At 55.9% G+C, this 25,577-nt stretch overlaps 1 protein-coding gene across 14 annotated transcripts in view; it reads left to right on the top strand.

Annotated features, from left to right (window-relative positions):
* The window catches only part of CELF4 (CUGBP Elav-like family member 4), a 296,959-nt gene that overhangs the window by 261,791 nt on the left and 9,591 nt on the right, over window positions 1-25,577 (top strand). For 3 of the 14 annotated variants that reach the window (XM_059894976.1, XM_059894973.1, XM_059894969.1), the window contains exons 4-11: window positions 6,453-6,578; window positions 6,992-7,071; window positions 7,509-7,652; window positions 8,578-8,725; window positions 10,518-10,667; window positions 14,432-14,497; window positions 16,042-16,125; window positions 21,127-21,210. In XM_059894976.1, the coding sequence (XP_059750959.1) occupies window positions 6,453-6,578; window positions 6,992-7,071; window positions 7,509-7,652; window positions 8,578-8,725; window positions 10,518-10,667; window positions 14,432-14,497; window positions 16,042-16,125; window positions 21,127-21,210 (882 nt within the window). Of the gene's footprint in view, window positions 1-6,449; window positions 6,579-6,991; window positions 7,072-7,508; window positions 7,653-8,577; window positions 8,726-10,517; window positions 10,668-14,431; window positions 14,498-16,041; window positions 16,126-21,126; window positions 21,211-25,577 lie in introns of all 14 variants that reach the window. The other 11 variants (XM_059894974.1, XM_059894970.1, XM_059894968.1 and 8 more) reach the window with 8 other exon arrangements.

Here is a 25,577-nt window from a genome sequence, read left to right as displayed (position 1 = left end):
TCCCCAAACTGCTGCCCTTGGGCCTCCAGGGCCCTGTGAGAGTGTCTCCTACAGGTCTGGCCCTACACCCCCCGCCCAGCCAGGCCCTCCTGATCTCCTAGCAACCCCTCTGCCCGCCCCACCAGCCACAGAACCCAAAACCATTTATTCCCTACCCAGGCCCCTGGCCCCCCCGGTTCACCCCAGCTCAGGTCCCCCCACAAACCCTCCCTCGGCAGCTGGAGGGAAGAGAACAGTAAAAGTCTATTGCGGCCATAAAGGCATTAGCCATCTGAACACTCGTCCACGGCGCCCCAGCAGCCATCTATCCTTAAGCAGGAAATATTGTTTAATGCCTATGGTTATGAGCGAATCAAATTTTGAAAATTAAACCGGAATTTGAGCATTAGCGCCAGGGTGCTGGCTTTTGGCAAGTCAAGTGGTGCTGCTGCCACCCACCTCCTCCCCCCGCGGGGGCCCACTCATCCTGCCCAGCCAGCAGGATGCTCCCCGCACACACGTCTGGGGGCCCCGAGGCACCACCCTGATATACCCCAAGAGGGGCCTGTCCTCAACTTGCTGTCAGTGTCTTGCTTCTCTCTTTTCTGGACTCTCCTTTTAAAATGCAAATCCTTCCAGCCAGAGCCCCGTTCTGCCCAGACGTTCTAAGTGAACGAGAGAGAGGAGTTTGTCTCCCACCTGGAGGGGCTGGAGGAAGCATGAGATTCTGGCAACCAGACTCCTCTGCCTTTTCATCTGCACTTGAATCTTCCCGGAGGTGTCCCCCAATGCTAATAGGCTGGGAAACGGAAACTCAGAATTAGATTGAGGTTCTGGGAAAATGAAGAATACTCCCTAGGTCAGAGGACTGGGAGATGTGTGTGTGTTGGTGGGGGGTACGGCAGGCAAGAGGGAGTTGGGAAAGCAAAGTCCAGCTCCCCCTGAACTCCCAGGCAGGGACCACTTGGGAGCAAGTGAAAAGAACAGCCAAAAAGGGCCCTCCCATCTCTCAGCCTTTGCTCAAATCCTGTTGTGGGTCTGGAGCCCCTGACCCTGACGCCAGGCCACCTCCACCTGGAAGCCTTCAGGGTGTCGCCACTGCCCCCTTCCCCAACTGGCCCCTACAGACCTGCAGTCCAGAGCTATTGCCTGGCTGTCCTCTCTCATGGGGGCTCCGTGGCAGAGGCTCTGGGGCCAAAGACTGGATTCTCCAGGGATCTGAGAGCCAAGCATCCCCCCACACACACACACACTTGCCCAAAGAGGAAAACCAGAAGGGCCCCCAAGACTCACCTCAGACTCTCTGATCAGCCAAGTCCCAGGCACACAGTAAGTGCTCAGTCAATGCTTGCTGAAGGAGTGACCAGAGGTGGGATGCCAGGGGCTCTGGTCTATTCCCTCCTCAGGTGGTTGTAAACACGTGCACCTGACAGAACTTGATACTTTTCCCATCCGTTATTTTATTGGCTTCCCCCTGCCCACAGCTCCTGGGGAGGGGGAGGAAGATAAACTGTGCCCACTCCCCCCGCAGTGAGAGCAGGACATCTGGGCACAGAGAGATGAGTTGCCCGCTCTGGTTCAGGAAGGGCCGGGACTAGTGTCAACCTTCTGGGGTGTCACACCCCTGCCTCCTGGAACCCCAGGTGCTCCCTCACCCCTGCAGACACAGGTACTCATAGCTTAAAAGAGCAGGAAGGCAGCAGCAAGGGGGTCAGGATTAGGAATTCAAGAGACTCCAGGAACCCGGGTTTAGTCCCGGCCCCAGCTGCCCCGACCTCCTCATCTAAAAAAGGTGGGAGCCTTGGTGTTTTCCAGGGTCCAGCCCAGCTCTGCCATTCTGCGGCCTTGTTACTGCTGGGGAGGGCACACCAGCTCTGGGGGCCACTGTGTCGCAGCCCTGCTGGCCTTTGTCTTGTTCTGGAACTTGTTTATTGTGGACGGCCTCTGTCCCCATCCGGAAGTCAGCTCCAGTGAGCTGACTCACCTCTCTTGTTTCCTGCTGTAGAAGCAGGGCATGGAACAGTGTCTGGCACAGAGAGGTTGCTCAGCAAACAGTTGTTGAATGACTGTGGGAGCATGAGCCCCTTGATCGGCCCCTGGACCAGGAGGAGCCCATGTGAAAACCCAAAGGCAGGGGAGATTTGGGGTATTTGCCCATCACCCAGCAGGTCACTGGCAGAGCCCGTGACAGCCAAAGCTTTCCTGTGCCAGCCACTGGGCTCAGCCCAGGAAGTCAGAAGTTGAGCTTAATGGAGCTGCCTGCCTGCCCTAAGCTGGGCTCTGTCAAGAGGCAGATACTGGGCTGCAGACCAGCCTCCTGCATCTCTGAGGGAGACTGCTCCCATGCTGTCTCAGCGACCTCCCACTCAGGGATGTCTTCAGCACATTTTCCCCCTGGCCCTGAGGTCTGTCCTGGCTTCACCTCCCATCAAGGTGGCCTGCGTGGCCCAGTCCCAGCAATACCTGCCTGAACATCTCCTCAGAGGAGTAGCGACAGCCCCACAGCCCTCAAACGGGCTCAGGCTGAGGGTTCACGGCGGGGAGTGAGAGCATCACAGCCCCACCATCAGCCAGGGACCCTGCGTCACTCAGGCAGGAGGGCCGGGGGCAGGGACTGCTCAGCCTGTCCCAGGAAATCGGGGTCTGTGACCATGATGGGGCGGGTGGGAAGTGGCTGGGGAAATGGAGTCATTCTCTGAGACTCTCGCTAGGTTGGCATAAGATCCAAGACACCAGCCAAATGGTGTCACTGGTCGTCTGACACAGCTTGGGGACATAGCCTTGGGAAAGTGGCCGGGGGGAAGGAAGGCACAGGGGTGGGGACACAAGGAGAGGTTGTCCATCTCAGCTGAGCAGCCGCAGCCTGAGTCCAGTCCAAGTTGTCACTTCAAGCGCTCCTCCCCCAGATGTGGATCCTCTGGCCTCTCCCTCTCTGTGACCTCTGTCCCCTCAAGTCAGGGCAGGGAGCTCCATTTCCTCTTCCTCCTGGATACAGAACCCCAGGTCATGGTCATTGCTGTTGTTATTACTGCTGGCCAGGCTCTGTCCTGCAGCATCTCCTGGGAGCCTATTGTCCACCACATGAGGAGGGCTGAGTTATTCCCATCTTAGAGACCGAAAACCCTGAGGGGGCGAACAGGTATGCAGCTGGAAGGCAGCAGAGCTGGGGTGTGAGCCAGTGGGCCTGGGCCGAAGGAGGACATCCACCCTCAGACTCAAGAGTCCTTCCACTGCCTGGTCTGAAAGACAAGCCTTAGAATCACTCACCCAGTACCAAAGCCAACTGGAAATAAAGAGGATCCTAGAAACAAATAAACCTTTGTGTTGGGTGGGGTCTCAATCCAGATCACCTAGAAGAAGTGAGTCTGCAGCCAGGTTTATTTGGTTTCTGGCAGCCTTCCAGAAAGGTAAGGCTAGTTGTAGTTTCCCTGAGGAAGTCCGGACAGGCAGGAAGAGGGGGAGCCTCGTCCCCTCCACACTGGGAAAGTCCTCCATCAGGAAGGGCTCAGGCCTGGAACGGAGAACTGAGAATTAGCAGTAAGGGGTGATTTCAGGGAGTGGAAGAAGGAATTAGAAAAAACAAACAAACAAACAAACAGACAAAAAAACCCTGGCAAAAGGGAAGTGGCTGGCTAGAAAGGCACGTGGGGATGAATTTTAATGTAATCAGAAAGCTGTCATAATGAAAGGAGAGGAATATATTCAGACGTCAGGAGAGAGGCAGGAGCTGCTGTTCCAGCATCTAAATCAGGCTCGGTGCAGGACCGGCCTTCTCTTCCGTTCCTAGTTCCTTCCCGGGAGGAGATGTTTGAGCAGGAGGGTCAGGGATGAGCAGGGGGCAGGTTTTCCCTTCTTTGTCTTCCTGGAAATCCCATTTAATTGGAGCCTTTAAAAGGGGCTGGGGGAGGGGGAGCACCTGGCCGACCCGGGGAGCAGAATTTCAAGGCTCTACTGAAGGCTTCAAAACTCGATTCACTTCATGTAAATGCTGCTGTGCTTCTGGGAGTTAAACATAAGCCCTCGGCCCTCTCGCCTCTGTCTCTGCCCTCTCCTTCTGCCTGGCTCTTCTCTCTGCTCTTTGTTTCTAGTTCTTTTTCCTCTGTCTCCGCCATTTCCCCTCCCTTTCTGCTCTGAACCCCATCTCCTCCTGTCCCTCCTCAGTTTCACCCCTTCCACTCCCTCTGTCTTCCTTCCTCTTGGTCTCCCAGTCTCTGCTTCCCCCAGCCCAGAGCTTGGAGTTGGGGATGCCTGGAGATGGGGCGGGGCCGTGCCCAGCCCTGCCGGCGCCTGAGCCGCCTGGCGGAGCGCCCAGGCTAGGGCAGGCTCCGGGCCCAGAGCTTTGGCTAAAGCCCACCCATGTTGGAGGTCCAGGCTGGCGTGCCCTGACGCAGCATTGGTCACAGGAACTGGCAATGATACCCTGTGGGCATGGAAGGGGCACCTCATCACTGAGAGCTTGCCCAGTGCTGAGTGCTCCGGGCTGGGGGTACCAGCAGGGCGGTGGTCAGGCCTTCCTGAGCAGGAGGACTCTGGGGTGGCCTGTGAAGCAGGGCAGGGCCTGGAGGTTTCCTCTGCTTTGCTCCAGACCCCAGGTCAGCCCCTCAACTCTATGTGAACTCTCCTGGCCGTGTGAGTGACGGGGGTGCTCTGGAGCAGGAGGTACCAACCACCCTGAATCCAGAAGGACATGGTCCTGGAGTGCCCTTGCATTCTGTGGAAACCATGAACACATGGCCGTTTGCAATTTTGGGGTGGGCATTTCTGCAGCCTTGGCTGTGCGTGTCAGTTATCGAATAGTCAACAAGCATCTAGAGGGTGTCTGCCACCACGGGGACCCTGTTCCAGCAACTATGGCTGCCTAACAACTTAGCCCCAAACAGAGTGGTATAAAACAACCATTTATTATGCTCATGGATTCTGTGGGTCAGGAATTCAGACAGGGCACAGCTTGGAGGGACTGTCTCTGCTCCAGGATGTCTGGGCCTCAGCTGGAAGACTCACAGGCTGGGGCCTGGAATCATCTCAGGACTCATTCACTCCATGTCTGGGGGCTGATGCTGGCTGTCAGCTGGAGGCCTGGGTTCCCTTCCGTGTGGACTCCTGGTATGAGCTAGTTGGGGGTTCTTCACAGCATGGTGGCTGGCTTCCGCAGAGCAACCATCCCCAAAAGAGAGAGCTGAGAGTGGAAGCTGATCCTTTTTATGACCGAGCCTTTGAAGGCAGCTCCTGTCACTTCTGCCATTTTTTATTGGTTAGAGCAGTCACAGCCCCACCCAGATTCAAGGGGAGGGAACTTAGACCCCACGTCCCTGGGAGGAGTGAAAGTCACACTGCAGTAAGAGCTTGTGGGATGGGAAATCTTTTTGCAGTCACAAGCTACTACAAATCCACACAGCCTAATGTGATCCCTGTCACCCTAAGCACACATCTGAGTGTTGTCAACAAACCATTTGGTACTCAACACAAGCGTGGGGGGAGGCTGCTGAGGGAGCCCAGTCTTCAGAAACAGGCCCTCCAAAGTGCCCAGGGCTGAATTTCACAGCGTGAATAGGAAGGGGCAAGAGGAGGGAGCACCAGATGTAGGTAAGAACATGTGAGGCAGAAAGGAGGTGTGCTCCTGGGACTGGCATAGGGCATTCATTCATTCATTCCATAGCTCAGTCCTGCAGGCCTACTATGTGCCTGCTACCACTGCTCCAGCAGAGGTCTGGCCTCTTGCCTCAGGGAGCATAGATTGAGGGGTGGGGAGCTAGACCGAAACCCACTACTCAGGCAAAGCAGTAAATACTTGTCCTTTGAATTTTGGACCATGGGAAGGGCTGAGACAGAGAATAAAGAAGTGGAAGGAGGGGCTTTGATGAGAAAGCAATATTTAAACTGAGACCTAGCATTAGAGGATTCAACTTTGTGATGTGGAGGACACTCCAGGCAGAGAGAACAGCATATGCAAAGGTCCTGTGGCAGACTTGCCAGTTGTAAATTAATTTTGGCATCTGGGGGTGAAAGTGGCTGAGGAAGATAGTTTGTGTCTAAGAGGAGGGAGGAAGAGAACGTAGGGCTGCCCACACGACCTGTGTGTCGGTAGGTGAGCGGCCAGACCAGCGGCCCTGCCCCTCAGTGTGAGGTCTGCTCTCTAGGCAGGAAGGGGCAGAGTCGCTGCAATCCTGCCCCCGCTTAGACCCAACCCCTCCTACCTCCCCTCCCCCTCTGGCCTTGCCCTCCTCTCCCCCTAACCCCCTCACCCCGCGTCCTTCCTCCCCTTGTCCTTCCTCCCCTTCAAGCGGTGCCCCACCCGCCTCCCTCTCCTTGTTTTCCCTTCCCCTCCTGCTGTGAGCCCCCTTCCCACCCCCTAACCAGCTCCTACCCTTCCCCTCCGTAACCCTTCCACCTCCGGCCGTGCCCTCCCCCCGGGCCCGACCCCGCGCAGCCGGGCCCCCGGCCCGGGTAAGCATCTCCTAATTTTGTTCCAGAAGATAGAAAACTCTTCGTGGGCATGCTCAACAAGCAGCAGTCTGAGGACGATGTGCGGCGCCTCTTTGAGGCCTTCGGGAACATCGAGGAGTGTACCATCCTGCGCGGGCCAGACGGCAACAGCAAGGGTGCGTGGGGGCGGGGCGGGGAGTGGGCGGGGCGGGGCCGCGGGTCTCCTGCCAGCCTGACGGCAGAGTCCCGAGCCATCTGGGGCTGGCCCCGTCGGGCAAGCGGGGTAAGGCTGCTTGGAAGGGGCGAGACGCTTGGGCCCGCGGGGATGGAAAGGCCGAGATCCAAGTCGCGGGGGACGGCGCCACTTAAGGGTCCTTTGAAGACTCTGGCCGGTCCCGGTCTTTCTCTGCCTCCTTGTGTGGCTCTGAGTTTGTCGGTTCTCTCTCACTCTTTCTGTGTCTCACTCTGCTTTCTTCTGGGAGGCGCCCTCTCCCCTCGGCCCCTCCCGTGCCCCGCCTTTCAGTCCTCGCGCTTCTCTGACCTTCCCCTGGGCCCTGGCGCCGTGGCTCAGCCTGTCCCGTCCCCCCAGGGTGCGCCTTTGTGAAGTACTCCTCCCACGCCGAGGCGCAAGCCGCCATCAACGCTTTGCACGGCAGCCAGACCATGCCGGTGAGTGCGGCCGCCCCTGGGTAGCTGGGAGCGGGGGAGGGAACGGGGCAATGAGGGACAGAGACATCCCGGCCACCCCACGCATCCGCAGGGCCCCGCCAGCCCTCGCGTGCTCGGCCACAGGATGCCAAACGCTTGCGGTGCTCACAGCCTCCCCATGAGAACGGAAGGCACTGCCAATATCCGCATTTCTAAGACAAGGACATTGAGGCCCAGAGATGTTAAGGAAGTGGCCCAAGGTCACCCAGATAGAAAAAGCCTGAGGTGGGGGGGGGGTGGTTAAGACTCCAGACCCCTGGACGGAGGGTTGGTGCTTGTCACCGTGCCACCTACCCCGCCCCCATAGCACCCCGTGGAGAGGACTGGGTGGGCCCAGGCCAGGGAGCAGAGGCGAGGCGGTTAGGGCTGGTGGGCCTCACGCACAGTCCTGGCTGCAGGGAGCCTCATCCAGTCTGGTGGTCAAGTTCGCCGACACCGACAAGGAGCGCACAATGCGGCGAATGCAGCAGATGGCTGGCCAGATGGGCATGTTCAACCCCATGGCCATCCCGTTCGGGGCCTACGGCGCCTACGCACAGGCAGTAAGTGAGGGCACAGCAGGGCGGGGCCGGGAAGGGCAGTTCTTCGCAAATCCTAGGAAGCACTGACTGGAACAGGGAGAGAGGTTCAGTGTCCTGCTGACACCACAGCACCCCCGCCACCACTCATGGAAGGGTGTCCTCAGGCCTTCTGGTTACTCCTGGCAGGGGTCCTTTGAGGTGCCCCCAAGCCTTCCTCCCCTACACCTCCTCTGTAGTCCTCTCAGGCCCCAGCTCAGGCCCCGGCCCATCAACTTCTTTCTTTCACACTGGGGTGGGCTCTGCCAGCATCTCCCCTCAGTTGCCTCTGCAGACCTGCAGCCCCACATGGGTGGCACTAAGGTAGGCCAGGGTTCTGCTTCTAAAAATGCAAGCTCCCCTCACTTCTTCAGCAGGGTCCAAACTTGGCCACTTTCAGCAACCTCCCCAGTCCCCACTCAGCTCTGTGAGAACCTTGGGGGTGCCTGAGGTTTTATTTGTGATTCTCCTGTAGCTTCTACCCTACAGACTCCAAGTTAGGACCATTTTGAACAGACATCCATGCCAACTTAGTTCTACAGAGGCTCATCCAACATGTCTCTAGAGCTTTGGATGTCACATCTCCATGAACGACAGGTCTGACTGGCGCCCATGGAGGCAGTCCCCTTCCCCCACCTTCTACAACTTTAGAGTGCCAAGGACCTTACTGTTACTTTTGAACACAGTTTTCTCTTGGGGGGCGGGAGGGGGGTGGTCTCTAACAGCCACTGAGACCTAGGGCAGGTATGGGGAAGGCATCAGGGCTCTCTGGGGGTGGGGATCGGGAGATGTGTCTGAGCTCCCTGGGGTTCAGTGCCTAGCAGGCTGGCCTCTGGGAGCTGAACCCTTTGGTGGGGAGGGTCGCCCCCCCTGGAAGCGCATGATATTGTTTGCACTCCCTCTGCCCCAGCTGATGCAGCAGCAAGCGGCGCTAATGGCGTCAGTCGCACAGGGTGGTTACCTGAACCCCATGGCTGCCTTCGCCGCCGCCCAGATGCAGCAGATGGCGGCCCTCAACATGAATGGCCTGGCGGCCGCACCCATGACCCCAACCTCAGGTAAGTGGGCAGGTACCAACACAGGGCCTGGCCTGGCAGGAAAGCAGCTGGACCCACATCGGTACCTTTTGTTTGGCCAATTTTGGCTACCAATGGACCATCCTGTGTCAAGAGCACATGGTGTCTGGGCCCAAAGCAGGCCTTATCCTTGGGCAATGTGTCTCAAAAATATTCTAATTCCTGAGGACCCATGGGAAGATGGGATGTGGACCCCTTGATGTCTGTGATATGATTTCAGAGTGGTGAGAATTTCACTCAAATTGTTTAGTCATATCAGGAAGCAATTCATGTTGATCTCTGGTATAGATATCTGGAAAGAAATTGACATGAACACATCTCCCTTTGAGGTTTGAGAGGGGAAGAGCCCTGCCCATCCTGTGACCCTGTTTGACCCCTGGCCCAAGCACAGAAGGAACCCCATTTTTTCATTTCCCTTTAACCCAACCTAGATTCACTGACTTTTTCCAAGACAACTTCACAACAAGCAAGAGAGAACTGTAGGAGTTACTAAAGGACAGAGGGGTTGGAAACAGTTTCTCTTACAAAGCATGTTTGTAATTGGATCCTGGCTATTATCCAGTTCAATGATTCTCAACCAGGGCAATTTTGCCCCTCCCCCCCAAATATCTGGCAATGTCCTGGACATTTTTGGTTGTCACGACTGAAGGGGGGCGGTGCTACTGTAATCTGGTAGGTAGAGACCAGGGATGCTGCTAAACATCCTACGATGCCCAGGACAGCTCCCTACAAGGAAATGTGTGGCTACAGATGCCAGTGGTTTCAAAGTTAAGAATCCCTGTCTAGCCCCAAGGGCTGAGTTCTCATTCACCAAGTTTCCTTCGCTATCTGCACTCAGGCCATAGCAGCAGCCTTCCTGACATCCAGGAGCTATTCCTTTCCCAGCTAAAAGCTATAAAAGACTGTGCCATCTCTAGCCCCAACTTGAACACCACCCCACAGCTCTGGTTCCCAAACTAGGGACACTCCTGATGGCCTCGGGTCCTTATCCACAGAGATACCCTGCTTCCTACATGAAGAGGAAGGCCTTTCCAGCCTCTGGGGCCTCAGTACAATCACCATGCCACCCACACCTTGGTTTCCATCCGCCTGGTGTAGGGAGGGCACAGCATATTGTCATCTGACCCCAACTTTACCCCTGCCACAATGAGCATTACCACTGTCTTAAGAGGAGGAGGCCAGGGTGTCTACTTTTTTGTGTGAATAGGGCTGAGTCTGGACTCTGCAAAGGCCTTTCTCCCTCAATGCAAGGGAACACCACAATTAAGACCTCCTCCACCTGAGTATCAAGACTCCCTCATAGGGAGGGAAATCAGCCCCTCAGTGATCCAATTAAGATAGCAGAGAGCGGAGCCATAGCTTAGAAACCCCTTGGTGGCTAGACAAAGACCAGTCCATCCTGACTTAACTGGGGTGAGCACAAATCATTGAAAAAGACTAACGGAAGACCAACTGTGGTCAAAGTCAAGGGCACTTAGAGGTCTATGTGCTGCAGGTCCAAGGTCAAGCAGTCAGTGGTGAGAGAAGTCTTTGTGGGGTAGGTGAGATTTGGACTCTGCTTTGAAGCATAGATATAGTTGGGGTAAGTAGAGTCATTACATACAGGGAGGTGATAACCCAAGGCCTGATTCACAGATAGGATTGAGTTGACGTGTGAGGTCCAAGTCTATCCCCAGGTCCTCGGAGCCAGCAGGGTGGAGCTCCATGGGTTGGCCTTCATCACCTTTGTTCTGTTTGCCTCCCCTTCTCCACCCATCTTCACCTCTGGAACCAGGTGGCAGCACCCCTCCGGGCATCACTGCACCAGCCGTGCCTAGCATCCCGTCCCCCATTGGGGTGAACGGCTTCACTGGCCTCCCCCCACAGGCCAATGGGCAACCTGCTGCAGAAGCTGTGTTTGCCAATGGCATTCACCCCTACCCAGGTAAGCACATCTGGTAGCTCTTCCTTCCCCATGCAACACTCCTCATCCCTTCTGTCCGTGCCCTTGCTGTTATAACAGGGAATGTGTGGCTCCCCGCCCTCTGTTCCTTGGTGGAACCCCAAATGTGATCAGGGAAAGCCAGCCTCCTGCCTTCCTTCAGGGAGCTCCTGATGGAAGAGAAGACAGATCCCTGGGGGTTTGTCAGTCTGATGGGTGAGAAAAAACTCCATTCCTGGGACTCCCTCAGGGGAAAGGAGAATAGATGAGTTGTCCAACTCATCTAGAGAGAGGCTAATAACTGCAAATTACTTGAGAGTGAATTTGACCCAAAAGAAGTGAGGGGATAGAAGCTAAAAGAATAATCATATTTAGTATTAAATAGGAAAAGCCTCTTTGGGGAAGGAAGTGGAGGTATATAGATTGGCAATCTGGCTAGTACATAGCAGTTCGGTCCCTTGGTGCATACGAAACTGCGGTCAGAACTTTGGACAGAGGACCAGAGCTTTGGACAGTTCCTGGGTCCTACCTTCATGAATTCTGGCACACAAGAAGATCCAGGAGGCCTGTTCCTAATTAACTTTGTTCCTCTAAAATTTAGCAGTTCTCCTGTGGTAAGAGTGTCCAGTTGACTTTAAGCAGCTCACCTCCCTGGGTCTTGAGGACTGGAGCTGGGGAGCTGGGCCCAAAGCCCTAGAGTAGCCTGGCAAGAGGCAGTGTAATAGCCATGAGGAGAATGCTGTCCTTCTTCCTGGAGGGCAGGTGATGAGGTCACAGAGTCCCCATAAGTACCAGTAAGTGCCCAGTCTATGACAGATGAAAGGGGGGTGGCCCAGAAGGAGGGCAGGACATGGACCTATCTCCTGGGAGGTCAAAATCCGGTCAGGAACACAATGTGCATCAACAGAATAATGAGGCAATAAGGCAGAGTAGACTTTGGTCAAGAGTGAGTGTTCTCTGATTTGAGATGCTTAACGATTCCAATGAAGGGAGAGTTCTCTCATTCTGTAGGCTGAGGAAGCCCAACAGAGCTTCCTGAGGAGGCACTCAGATCAGACATTAAGTATGGATGAGCAAGGAGCACACTGCTATGGAGGGGCTGTCCTGGCAGGGGCAGGGTGGGTAAGGAGGTTGGCACAACTGGGGCAGAGGAGATCAGCCTTGGGGGGCAAAGGAGTGCTTCCCACTCTGGTTGCCCATCAGAATCTACTGTGTGGCTTTGTAAAACCACAGAATCCCAAAGATTCTGATTTCACTGTCTGGAGTGAGGCCCAGGCATCCATAGACTATAAAAGTTGTACCAGCAGCAGAGTACAAGTTCAGTGTGCCAGAGAGAAATAGAGGAGAATTTCCTGACTTTGAACTTGGAGTCGTTCCTGATCCCATCTCAGTGCTTTTCTCACAACTCACCCCTCAGTGCATAGCAAAGAGACCAGAGAAACCTAGAGAATGAAGCGACAGGGCCTGGAGGGGGATCTGGAGTGTTGTTTAATGGTGAAGGCTCCAGGCTGGGAGGGGCTTGGCAAGCTGGAGGTGGGAGAGAGCCCACCTATCTCAGGTTCGTGGGCTCCTCCTCACTCAGGCTCATGAGGTGGGAGATACAGTCCCCAGCACATCTGGGCGGTTTCACCACCCCCTCCCTCGCCTGCCCACAAGCCCATCTGGGTCTCTGGATTTTGACAAACCTGTTCCTTCCCCACCCCTACCAGCATCTGTGAGCTATTTCCCTCGTGGAATTTGGAAATGTTTCTCCCCCCCCATTTGTAACAATCTGTCACATCCCATAAACAATCCCCTGCCAGAGCAGTAGGGAGGGATTGGAGGGAAGGGAAGAAAAAAAGTAGCACATTAAAAAAATTAATTTACCATCTTTAAATGCAGAGTTTGGAGCTGCTGTAATGAGCGAGATCCTTCAAAGTGCTCATTCTTTGGCAGTTACTAATGAGGTCATTAAGCAGAGAAGTAGAGAGGGGTCTCAGAAATGCTTTTCTCCACTTCCTAGCCCCAGGTAGCATCTCTGCTCTCCCCTTTACTCATCGGGATCATGCTGGAAGCACACAGTGTGGCTTTCACTGCCACAAAACACCCCTGAAGGGGTGGCTCTCGCAAATGATAGGGACTGGTTATTTCTTCCCTATGTCACGGTATTTGCTGAGCACTTGCTATGATCCTGGCACTGTGCTGGGGGAGCTGCCATAGAAGTTGTGCAGGTTATATTTTGCACAGGGCACCAAAACTCTGCCCAGAGAAGAGACATCTTTTTTCTAATTGACATAAAGGCATTCTGTGGTTGAGCAGCTGGGTAGCCCAAGAGGACAAGCAAGATGTGGCTCTCCCTCCAGGGAGCTCAGGCTGGTGGAAGAGTCAGGCAGAGGGAGAGGAGGCCACCTGCCAAACACCACCACCACTACTTCCTCACCACTGGGAGCTCCAGTGTCCACCGTGAAGGAAATAGAGGGATAGGGTTTTGTCCTGGACAACCCCAGGCGGGAAGGAGCCTGCATCCTTACCCATCTTCAGCTCCCCACTCTGGGCAGTGCCCTCCTGGGCCCAGCTCACCTGCCACCATCCACATGATCTCTAAGGACCTCTGCCCCAGGACTTTCCCTTGCCCCCCAGAGACCCAGGAGCTATTGTTCTAGTGTAATGTTACTGAGAGGTTCAGGGAAGAGAGCTCAGAAGGGAAATTTGGGAATTCTTCCTGGTCTGCAGGCCCCAAAGCCTGGCACTGCCATTTAGCTTTGCTGGCCTGGGTCACCAGGCAGATAAGCCTGGATGGTTTCCTTTCTGCCTCCCTGTGTTCTCCAGCTTGCCTCAAATATACTGAGGCTGGATCTGTCCCCACCCATCTCCCTGGGCCCCCAAGGCCAGCCCACACCCACTTCAGTCATCACTGCCCTTGGTCACCAAAGGCAGTGCCCACCATTGGTCCACGCTGCAGCCAGGCTTTTGCCCACCACATCTGCAGACACAACGAAGGCAACAGAAGTGAACCAGGAAGTCCAGCTTCTCTGGGTTGCTTGCCAAAGTATCAGCCCAAGGGCCCCCGCGCACTGGGCAGTAGATGTCGCAGTCATGAGATCAGGTGTTAGAAGGTCCTCGGTCTTCTTGTTCTTTGGTGTCTGTGGGCACCGTGGGGTAGATCTATTTGTGTGGTCAGTTCTACTAAGGGCATGCCCAGGAATGAAAGACCTCTGTGCCTCGTGCAAACTCCCTAAGAATTTGGGAGGGGGGTCCCTCTATTTGAGTAGGCATGGGTGGCCCAGGAAGAATGGCAGGATGAGGCCTCCATGCCCTTTCTTTTGCCTAGCTGGGCTCTGCCCCTGAGTCCTGCTGGGGATACGTGAGGAGGAAACCACCCTCCTGATAGCCTCTAGCGCCCTTGCCCGCTTTCCCACAGCCCTTCTCCAGGGCCAGGTCCCTCAGGTGTCTCCCCACCAAGCCCCGCATGGTCAAGCCCTTCTGTGGAGTCTCCTTCCCTGCCCTTCCCAGCCTTCTGCATGAACCACCCCTCTCACCCCCGACCCAAGCCAGCGGCAGCCTGCATCCCCCAGCCAGGGTAAACAGCTTTCCACCCTACTAAGGGCCCCAGGCCGAGGAAAGAGGAGCCCCCATTCAGGGTTCCTGCCTCGGACGCCCTGCCCCAGGACAGAGACCACAGTGGCTGGGAAGGTAGTGCAGCTGCAGCATCGTGTCCAGGGGTGTGGTGGGAGAGGAGCTGGTTTGGGTAGGCTTCGCTGACCTCTGCCCCCTTGGCTCCCCTGCAGCGCAGAGCCCCACCGCCGCGGACCCCCTGCAGCAGGCCTACGCCGGAGTGCAGCAGTATGCAGGTCGTTAGTATCCACGCGTCCCCACGGTGGTCCCCCGGCTGTATGCACCGCCCCGTGCCTGGGCATCGGTGCCCCCTACCCAGCCAGGCCTGGGCCTAGCACTGTGAGGGAGGGGGGAGCAGGGCAGGACTGGCCAGGAGCTGTGGTAGAAGGAGGGAGTGTTATACTGACGGAGACCCCCCCCCACCCCCGCCGGGCTCCCTCCCTCTCTGCAGGTGCCCCTTGGCCTTCAGGCAGAGCTTACTTAACCCTAACCCAACACGGCAGTGGTGGGTGGTCTGAACATGCGATGAGTTGGTGAGCCAGGCTAAGCTTTAGCCTTGCTGTGAAGTGACTCATCTTTGAGGCCAGATTTCCCTCCCACGTGGTGCTGCCAGGTCTGGCTTGTCCAGGAGCACCAAGCCTCCTAGCAGCACTGGGGTGAGGCCGGAGCTAGGTGTCACTGGCTCAGAAAGCACAGATGCCTGGGTTTCAGGGAAGGGAAGCAGTTTCCGTCCCCCCCCCACCAAGCCATACACAGGCAACAGGAGTGGGGCCCGAGCAAGGACAGGGAACAAGGGAGGACAGGCAGCCAGAGGTAGAAAACAGGAGAGGCCAGCAGATGGCCTTGGGTCACTGAATGGGAAGGTGATAAGCTACCATAGGAAGCCCAAGGCCAGCTGTCAGCCACGCTTCTCTCCCTCCCCTGGGCTGGGCAACACACACACACACACACACACACACACACACACACACACAGTCATCGCCACCCAGCCAGTGTCCTGCTGTCTGGCCTGGTCCGAGTCCCTCCTTGCTGTGTTTAGGAGGCAGCAATGTCTCCCCTGAGGGTGATGGAGCTTCCAGGCACCATGGGGACCTGGATAAAGCGGGCTTCTCACATCTGGAGTCCAGGGGAAGCTCTCTCCTTCACCTGCTGAGCCCCCCTGAGCCCCTTTGGGAGCCAGGCCAGGCTGAGGAGGGGGCTAGCCACTCCTGCCCCACCTGTGACCCTTTCCAGTTGAATATAGAGAGCATCAGATTTGTTCAACTCAGTCCTCTGCCCCTGGGGAACCACCCACTGGCAGGATCCCAGAGGCCAGGCTCACACCTAGGGTGGCTCCCATCTCCCACACAGGCGCCATCTGCGCGAGACTGAGGGTATGTGGCCAGAGTCAGTCGTGGCTCAGAGAAGGGGGAAACCCTGTGGGTTCCAGGTGGTGTGGGGCGATCCCCTCCAAGGCATTCTGATGTTTTTGATTATCCGTCATTGTGGATTATCCACACGTGGGTTGTCCATCGCAGATTAAACTCGCCTCCCCCACGCACACACCAGCATGCGTGTGCACACACACACACACCAGCGCACATACACATCTTCTAGTCTTCCCTTTGCCGCTTCTCCTTCATTACTGCTGAAAACTGGCTTTATCTTAAAAATGCATTTTTTCGCTGGTCTGCTTTTACTGCTCAACACTGAAATTTCTCTCTTTCTTCCTGCCTCTCACCCTGTCTCTCTCTGTGTCACTGTCACCGTCTCTTGCTCTTGCCTCTTCTCTTTGGCCCTCCAGCAGCCGCCTACCCTGCTGCCTATGGTCAGATAAGCCAGGCCTTTCCTCAGCCACCTCCAATGATCCCCCAGCAACAGAGAGAAGGTGAGTCTGCCAGCGGGGCTCCTACGCCTCTTCCCCCCTTCTCTCCCCAAAGAGGCTGCTCGCCTGGGCCTTTGGCAGGGGTGTTCCGTTGGCAAGGTGACCACATCTGCATTGTGTTGAGGGTGAGAGGAGCTGCGGGACGGTGAGAGGCAGCGCTCTCCAATCCAAGCGCGGAGGTGCACTGTCACGGGCAGCTCTGTAAACCCAGGTGAAGGGAGGTCAGGAAGGTGGGGTCCCCGAGGAGGCAGGGTCCAAGAATCTCCCCTCCCTCGATGGGCAGCATTTGTCCAGTGGCAAGGAAGGGGAGAAATATGAATGGTCATGGCTGGGGTGATGGGTGGGAGTGGGGATGCCAGTTCATCAGGGACAGAGGTTGTACTTTCCAGGTGAGAAGGAGAGTCAGCTGGAGCTCCCAGGGCAGGACTCCATGGGCAGGTGAGGGGATGGGGTCCCTCAGTGTAGGCCTAGTGAAAGAAGGGGATCCTGGAAAGCCACATCTGGAGGCCCTGGTGTGAACAAGGCAGCAAGGCCAATGGGCCTCGGGAGGCTGGGACCTCGTAAAGAATCTGAGTCCTCCCATTCCAGAGTCCGGAGCCCCTCAGGAGCCGGATAACAAATCCACTCTCGGGGATGCAGGGGTGCTCGCAGAGCTCAGTTTGATGGGGTCCTGTCTCTCCACCCCACGAAAAGGGTCAGCCTGCCAGTGAGGCCACCACACCTGCCCATGCAGCCCACGTGGCCAGAGGGTTCCAGTGGTTTCCATATCGCTGGCTCGTAGCCCCTGCGGCAGACTCTCCCAGAGCTGTGGGATGTGGGCTAGTCCTGGAAAACACCCCGGGGTCTGCTGGTCCAAAGCCCTGTGGTCAGACAGGCCCCGAACAGGCCCCAGAGCCTGGATGGTTGAAAGGCTGGTCTTTGAAGCAAACCCTTCTGGGTCTGACTCCCAGCTCAGACCCTCCTCTCTCAGCCTTGGTGTCCTCACCAAAATGAGGACAGTGATGACCGTTCCCTAGAGGGGTATGAGGGTCAGACTAGCTCAAGTCTGCCTTCCAAACTCCACCAATCGCCTGCAGGTTTCCCACCATGCACACAGCCCTCCCCTCACCAGTTTGTCACCCTTTCCAAAGTTGTACGTGGGGCATTATCTTAGTTCACATGCACCGGGCAGCTCCTGAAACCTGTGTCATCACCTCCCTGGGCCCATGAGGATGAACCTGCAGGAACCCAGAGGGTGCACGGTGAGGCCCCCTGCTCACTCCTGCAGCCATGCTACAGCTGCTGCAGCTCCGAGTCACGCCTGGGCCCACTGGTGAAGTGGGGGTGGACGATGGCCCATCAGCTTGCCTCTGCCAGATGGTCTCCTCACTGGGCTGTGGCCCTGGAGCCTGCCCTGCCCCCGCCCTCCTCCCTCCACTGATGCCTTCCAGCACCACATCAGTCGGGTCAGGGCCACAAGCGGTGGGTCCAAGAGTCCAGCATTGCCTGTCCCAGGCCCAGAGCAGAGAGCTGTGCCCAATGGCCCTTACTGCTTTTGTCACCCCACTGGCTTCAGGCTGACCTGCCCTCACCTCGTAGTCAGTGCCCTGTATCACTCTGGCCTGTGGCTCAGAGGCCTCTAAACGCTGCTACACACACACACACACACACACACACAGCTGCAGGTCAGCTACCACTGGCCTTAAACACTGTCCCCCCATCTGCTCCCTGCCCCACCCCCTACCTCATACTTTGTACCAACCCATGAGTCTAGCTCTGAACTCTCTCACATACCTTCTCTCCATCTCCGAGCAGCTTCAGCTCCCCCCACCCCCATGCCCTGCTCCCTAGAGCAGACCCTGTGTGGCCAGTCCCCACTCCAGCCTCCCATCGGGCAGGAGGATCTCCCACTGTTGTCCCCGTCCTCCCTGACTTGGGTGCGCTGCGGGAGCAGGGCATGGGGAGGGGAGCAGTGAGATGTGAACCTAGATGCCTACAGAAACACGCTGCATATAAGGGCGAGCTCATGGTGCTGGAAGTGGGGTCTTCGGGGAAATCTTTGGGGTCCTGAGGGATGAGGACTCCCCTCCAGCATGTAGAGATGGGGTGACGGGCATTTGAGGCAAGGAGAACAGCAGGAGCAAAGGCATGGGTGCTGCAGAGTCTGAGGTGAGCCTGGAAATGGGGTGGAGACAGGCTGAGAGTGGGTTGGAGCCAGACCAAAGCCATGTCCAGTATTGCATGAGGCATGAACAAGAAGGCTGTGCTCCTCCAGCCATGCCAGTAGTTAGCCTCTTTCCACTGTGGTCACCTCCCCTTGTGTCATGCCATTGAAATACCAGGACACACTGGTTGCTGGGCAGGACCCTCCTTCCAGCTCCCTTGTCTTTGAGCTGAGCCTGAAAACAGATGCCTGAAGACCCTGAGGCTGTCTGCCCACAGACCAGCCCAGGTTACTGTGCCAGGGGTTGCAGTGTGGTCCAGGGCAGTCACTTTCTGTCTCTGGAGCTCCGTTTCACCATTTGTCAGAAGGCTGGGTTGGACCAGATTGATCTCCAAAGTCCTGCGGTTATGCCATCTGGATGCTCTATATATAATCTGGGAATTAGGGTTCCGGGGTTGCCCGAGTAAGACGGTGTGTAGGCTCACTGTTGCGGGGTGAGGGGCAGGGGGCTGGGAGAGCCGTCCCTGTGGGGCTCAGCCACACACAATGCTGATGGGACTGAGCCCAGAGGCTCTACCCTCGAAGGCTCCTTGTCTCTTTAAGGAGAACAGAAATAACATCCACACAAAGCAGCTTGCAGAACTTGAACTTGTAGGGAGGGCCCCAAGTTCAAGGCAGGTGTCAGCGTAGGTTGGAGGGGTGGGGGAAGTCTGGAAGAGTTGGGATGGGAGGAGGAAGGGAGGCACGTGCTGGGGGAGGGGAGCAGGAGGACCGGGGAAGGCAAATGCCCCTGCCCCTAGAGAGCACCCCCTTCTGGCTGGAGAGAAAGCTTCCCAGACCTACCCGAGAAAGAGCCTCAGACTGCAGAATATGGGCTGTGGACTCAGGGAGCCCCAGGAAGGGAGAGGGTGTGGGGAGGATCTGGGTGGGACTCTGGAGGAGGTGTGGATTAGATGAGGCCTTCAGGCTGGTTCCTGCTGCAAGGGGACTCACATCTAGCTGGGGACCATCAAGGGACACATTCACAGAGTGTGAACCAGTGAGAACGTGCCACGGTTGGAGGCGGGGGGGGTGGGGGTGGGGGCTGGGCCACCAGAGCTTGGGGAGTCCGGCCCTGGGACCCCTGGCAGTGGGTGAAGGAGCTCGCTTGCGCCGGTTCTGAAAGCGCCGTCAGCTGGCAGAGCCAGCAGTCCAGGGAGGGGAAGCCGGAGGCCGGGGATGGGCAGATGGTGCAGGGCAGGGACCAGGGCCGAGGAGGTCATTGGTTCAGAGGGAGGCTTTGGTGGTCAGAGGACTCTTAGCTGTCAGCTGTGAACCTCAAGGGGGTGCAGATAGATGGAGGAAGGAAGTTAGGCGAGCGGGAGGGGAGAGGAGAGGAAGAAAAGGGCGGAGAGATTCCAGAGCTGATGATTTGCTCCAGAACCAGGTTATCTGGCAGCCTCACGCGTCCCAGAGAACCAGGGTGCTGGCTGTGAAAGCCACACAGCAGCCCACGTCGGTGCCTTACAGTCTTCACTTTTAAGCTCCTGCCTAGTTTCTACCAGCCTCTGATCAGAACCTCGTTCTTATCCAACTCTTAGCAAGTGCAGCTGTTTCCTCTGCATGTCCTCCATAGGCTGGAAACAAACATTGAAATGTCCACACTTTAAAAGGTTGTCTGTGGCATACTCTATTTTAGATGGCAGGAAAAAAACGAAGGAGCTTGGAGAGATTTCCCATTCAAAGAGTTAAAATTGAGCATTTTGGTCATTTAAAAAGAAACATGTGAGTCTTTAGCTATCTGCAAATTTCAGAAATCCAAAGACCTCAGCGGGGTTCAGGGTTTTTGGGGCACTGAGATGAATGATAGGTAGGTAGAGAGAGAGGAGGGCACAGACTATGGAGGCAGACAGCCTGGGTCTGGGTTCATATCCTGGCTCCATTGCCTACTAGCTATGTGACTTGGCAGGTGACTTAACTTCTCTGGCCTCAGTTTTCTCTTCTGTGAAGTGGGAATGACAACAGCCTCAGGGCTGCTGTAAGGATTAAGTGAATTAACATTCACGTAAAGTGTGTAGAGCAGCCTGGCATGTAATTCATGCTACAGAAGTGGCAGGGCTGTTACTGCTGTAATGAAACAGGAAGCCTTTTATACCATAAGGCTCGTGGTACCCTGGCTTGTGGGTATCCCATCACGGATCCTTGCAGTGAAGCCCCTTCTGCTCACCCAGATTGCTGGAGGAGGTGGGATCAACCTTGGTTTCCACCTCCAAGATCAGGGCTGACTTTAAGGTTCGGGGCAGCAGAGGGTAGGGCCGTTGGGGACCAGATGGGAAGCAGTGGCTGCTGTCCACGAGGAGGATGGGGATTGCAGGCCCCAGAGTCCTGCCTGTGGGGGCTGAAGTGAGGCTTCCAGAGGCCCCAGCACCACAGGCACGGCTGCCCCAGGGCAGTTCCCTCCAACAGCGTCCCCTGAGCAGGGGCCCGGCAGGTCTCCCTACCCCTGCCTCTTCTCAGCATCTCCCCTCCATGACTGATCAGGCCTTGGCAGGTTCACCCCATTCACTGGTTGACTCCACCCCTGGAGCCCTAGAGTTGCAAGGCACCCTGTTATGGATCCATTTTGCAGAAAAGGTCACTGAGGCGCAGAGAGGTTCAGTGACTTGCCCAAGGGCAGAGCGGAGACCAGAGTTCAGACCCGGGGCTCAGCAGCCCCCCCTTTTCCGTGGCCACTTTTGGATCTTGAATGAGACTCCCCCTCCTAACCTCGCCCCCACCCCTCCCTGCTGCCGCTGCCTAACTCGCTCACCTCTCCTCTGTCTCTCTCTTCCCCCACCCCGCCATCCCTCCTCCCCCGCCCCCCCCCCCCCCCCCCACCGCAGGGCCCGAGGGCTGTAACCTGTTCATCTACCATCTGCCCCAGGAGTTTGGGGACGCTGAGCTGATGCAGATGTTCCTCCCTTTCGGTAATGTCATCTCCTCGAAAGTGTTTGTGGATCGGGCGACTAACCAAAGTAAATGCTTTGGTGGGTAAAGATAACAAACCAACTTCACCTAGGACAGGGTGGTGCTTGCGCCAATTTACCGGTGTCCGACTGCGTTTAACCTGCTCCTTCACATCGGCCCCCACCCCCAAGTGCTCCCTGTGCCCGGCCTCCAGCCTCCACCTCTCACCCCTCTTCTCTCTTCTGTTCTTTTCGCTTCTTGGCTTTCTCTGCCCACCCCCCCGCCCCATCCAGCCCCCCTACCCCCTGTCCCGGTCCAAGAGATAGTCTCTCCTCCCAGGCAAAAAGTTCCATTCCCAACGACTGAGAAGGGGAAGGGACCCACCTTGGGCAGGGGTGGAAGGGCAGGGAGCAGAGCCTGGCAACACCCATTCTCCCAGCGCCCCTCTCCTCTCAAGGTCACAGTGGCCCCGGGGTAAAAGCCAAGCATGATCCTTGGGGTGGGAGGTCCGCCCAGCCGAGGCCCCTACCCCGCCGGCCCCTTGGCCTCCTCTGTCCATCTCTCTGTCCTGCCCCTGCCCCCCTTCTCTGTCTACCCTGCTCTTTGCTCCCCTCCTGCCATCCAATGAACCCTCCTCCCCCTACCCACCCCCTCAGGCCACCAGAGCCAAATTGTTGAGGAATCAGGAAGAGGAAACTGGTTCCTGCCCTCGGGAAGCCTCAGGTCTGAGCTTAGATGAAAATCACATCTATTCAACAGCAGTGAAATCTGCGAGGCACCAAGTAATGGAGGAAGGAGAAAGGCAGGTGGATGCAAATAGACAAAAAGGAAGGGGAGGAAATTCCAGGCAGCGGGAATAGAATGGATGAGGGCATGGGGGCTGGGATAAGAAGAGTCAAAGGTCAGTGAATGAGGAAGCAGGAGGCTTTGGGGAGAAAGGAGGGTTCAGGGGAGACCAGCTGTGAGGGCGGGCCTGTGCTGGGGAGGGTTTCAACCATTCAGGTGAAGATGCTTCATGTGGTGTGGTAGGTAGTGGAAGATGGTGGGAGTAACAGGATGAAGATACTTCTGGTAAATTCTCCTGGGCAGGGTGTTAGATAGGAGACAAAGGACTTGGGAGGATCTAGGAGTATGGTTGTCATATAAAACACAGGATGCCTGGTTAAATCAGAATTTTGGATAAACAATGGATACGTTTTTAGCATACGTATATCCCAAATATTACATGTAATATGTCCCATGCAATATTGGGGATATACTTATACTAAAAAAGTAATTCATTGTTTATCTGAAATTCCAACTCAACTGGGCATCCTGAGTTTCAGTTTGCTTCCAACCTCCTGGAAACTCACCTCATCCCCACACCTCTCCTCTCCTCTCCTCCTTAGCCCCTCTCCCACCTCTTCTGCCTCCATGGGAGCTTCTTTCTGGGGCCAGACGCACTCATGATTCCCCAAGGATCGAGGAGTCCAGTCCCCAGAGCTGAGTCAGCCAGAAGCTCAGAATCTCCAGGTTGACCCCCAGATTCTGGGGCTGTGAGGACAGAATAGGATCCTGCTTTGGCCAGGGAACCTGGGTCCCCCCCTTGGGAGTGGGGAAGGGGAGAAGGTACAAAAATGCAGAAGCACCAGGAAGCACATGTTAAGGAGATTCCAGTTTGGAGACCAGCTTTCCAGGACCCGAAGGGCTTCAGGGTGGAAAGCATGTTCCCCAAGGCAGTCAAGATCTTTGCACATTGTCCTTTCCCCTCTGGCAGCTGCCACTGAAAATCTGTGGCATTTCAGTGGCACAGAGTTGCCCCAGCAGCTCATTTCTCTGGGGGATGGGAAAACAAGGCAAAAGGAAAAGACCAGTTTGCACCCCTCCACTGTTTGACTGCTGTTTCTTCTGACGAATTACATTATGTATGTAAAAACGACAAACTGGAGATCAGCTGCTTTTGCTCTCTAAGTAAGCCTCAGATGTTCCATAAATCAGAAGAAAACTGTGAAGAGCCCAGAACATGCTGGGCCCCCGGGCTGGAGCGCGTCTGACTCCCTGCAGTCAGCCCCGGACTACCCTTGCCATTAGCTCGTTCAAGTTCTCCAGCAAAGACTTTCGCCCGGCTGCTTCTGGGGGTCCACCCCCACCTACCTATACTCTGGCTCTTTCCTCTCTTCCTGGACAAACGTCTTAACGCTGAACATCCACTGGCCTTGAGAAAGGACAGGCTCCCACCAAGCTGGCGGGCCCAGTGGCTCCTCCTTCAGTCTCTTGGGTTCCCTCCCTCGCTCTGGCTGCCGAGCCTGTGCAGCTGTCCCCAGCACGCACTCATGGGCAAGTTTACTCTCTGGGCCTCAGTGTCCTTATTTGTGGAATGGGGATTTCAGCAGTCAGCTCTCAGCGATGCTGTGAAGGTCACATGAGATGGTCCATGTGAGGGACCTGGCCAGAGCGGACCCACAGGAGGTGCTAGGGTCCCCTTTATTCCCCAAAGGAAGGGCCGTTCTTCTGCACACGTGGTCCTCTGTTAAAGTGAACTCCTTAAAGGCCCCACTTGCTCTTTATAAGCATAAACAGAATCTTTCAGAGGCCGTCGTGACCATATGTGCAGCACAGATGGTTTCTGCATTGGAAGATGGGCTGGAGGGCCACCAGGAGGGCATCCTACCTGCACAGCCTCCCACGGTCTGGAAGGCAGGAACCTTCTTGGGAGTGGGAGGAATGGGGCAGGGGGCTCTGGGAGAAGGGACACAGCCCTGGAAACTGTGAACGTGGGAGATGGTGCCTAGAGCCTTGCCGAGGGGGGGCCAGCAGGGGAGATGCTCCTTGCCCTGACTGCTAGCCAGTTAACAAAACTAGTTCAGGAAGAAAAGTTCCTTGAGCCCGGAATCCTTCCCAACCCCCAGGCTTCCAGAAACCCAACCCAAAGGCTGGGCTTCTTCCCTCCTCCAGGACCCTCTCTCTCCCTTTACGCCTCCACCCTAGACAGCATCTCCAGCCGATTTTATCTTTCTCCCATCTCTTCCCCACTTTGCTCGTATTTGTTCTTTTGTGGGGGGAACTGTCACCCACAGTTCGGCTATCTTGTCCCAGGAGGAAGAGAGGCTTTTGGTTTGCCCACCCTCTTTAGTCTGGGGGAGAGCAGTATAACAGATGCACCATTCACACATTTGAAAACTGCTCTGCTGACAGCTTGATTTAGTCATCAGTCAGAGAAGTTGGTGGGGAAGGGATGGGCCAGGAGGGCATGAGAGGGGGAGGTGGAAAGATGACTCACGTTGATTTCCAACTACGGATAATCAGAAATCTTTCCTATGTGTTTTCGCACATAGATTAATACATAATACATAGATGCTGGTTATGTTGCCCTGGGCCCATCTCTGACCAATCTCATTCGAGCTCACATGCTGCCACTCTTGAGTACACTCACATGCGTGTACACACACCCCTCCCCATCTTTGATGACACATGGCCTCAAGAGAAAATGCACACAAATGCAGGAAGGAGAAAGAGAAAAGAGGCCTGTGGAGGCAGTGTCTGGGGCGGAGGTAAAAGGGCCACCACATGGGGTGAGTAAGGGAGGGGTCACAGGCAGGCCCAAGGTACCACAGAGGATTAACCAAGAAAGCAGCTTTCTACTTCAACGGAGTCTGTACACCTCTCCCTTATGTATCTAATGGCCATTTGGAGACGAGCACCCCAAGTGAAGCGCATTTGCAGAATGGCCTGGGAACTTCGCCAAGCTTAGTTTCATATATTTTGCAGGATCTAAGTCCGTTTTACAGGAGAAAAGGCCTCTAAAGTCAAATAAATTCCAGGAAATACTACGTTAAAAAAAGGCATAAAGAAGAGAGAAGTTGGGGTGGGAGAGGGATGTTTTTATTTGTTAATGTGCCATGAACTGTCCCAGAGGGGCCTGGCTGTAAACTTGCTTGACCACCGAAGGCCCTTTCTCAGGGAGCACCTTTTAGGGCCATTTTTGGGAAATGCTGATGTAGTGTAGTCTATAAGGAGGTGCATTCGAAGTTCCAAAAGGTGACTTCTAAATCAGCTTTGGGAACCTAATCCATTCCCACCTGGGAACTGCTTGTTTCAGAAGGTGACTGGGAGCCATGGATGGTTCTATATCCTGTCCTGGGATGTTGGGAGGAGTGAACACGTGAAAAGCACGTTTCCAGTCTGTAGTACACGGAGAAGGCGCTCAGCTAACTTTCGCTAATAGGGTCAATTTGTACTATTATTGTTATACCATTATTAGTGTTACGAGGGATTCACAGGGGACACATCAGTGGGCGCGTGCTTAGTCCGGGGCAAGAGCCCCTGCTCCCAGGGTGGAGTTTTACTAAATAAAAGGATGGTGCAGACGGCCCCTGGAAGCGAGGTGGCGGGTTAATGTGAGCCGGTG

This window comes from Balaenoptera ricei, chromosome 14 (assembly GCF_028023285.1).
Source record: "Balaenoptera ricei isolate mBalRic1 chromosome 14, mBalRic1.hap2, whole genome shotgun sequence".
Classification (NCBI taxonomy): Eukaryota; Metazoa; Chordata; class Mammalia; order Artiodactyla; family Balaenopteridae; genus Balaenoptera; species Balaenoptera ricei.
The sequence above is the reverse complement of the archived record's forward strand: the minus strand, read 5'-3'. Positions and strand labels throughout refer to the sequence as shown.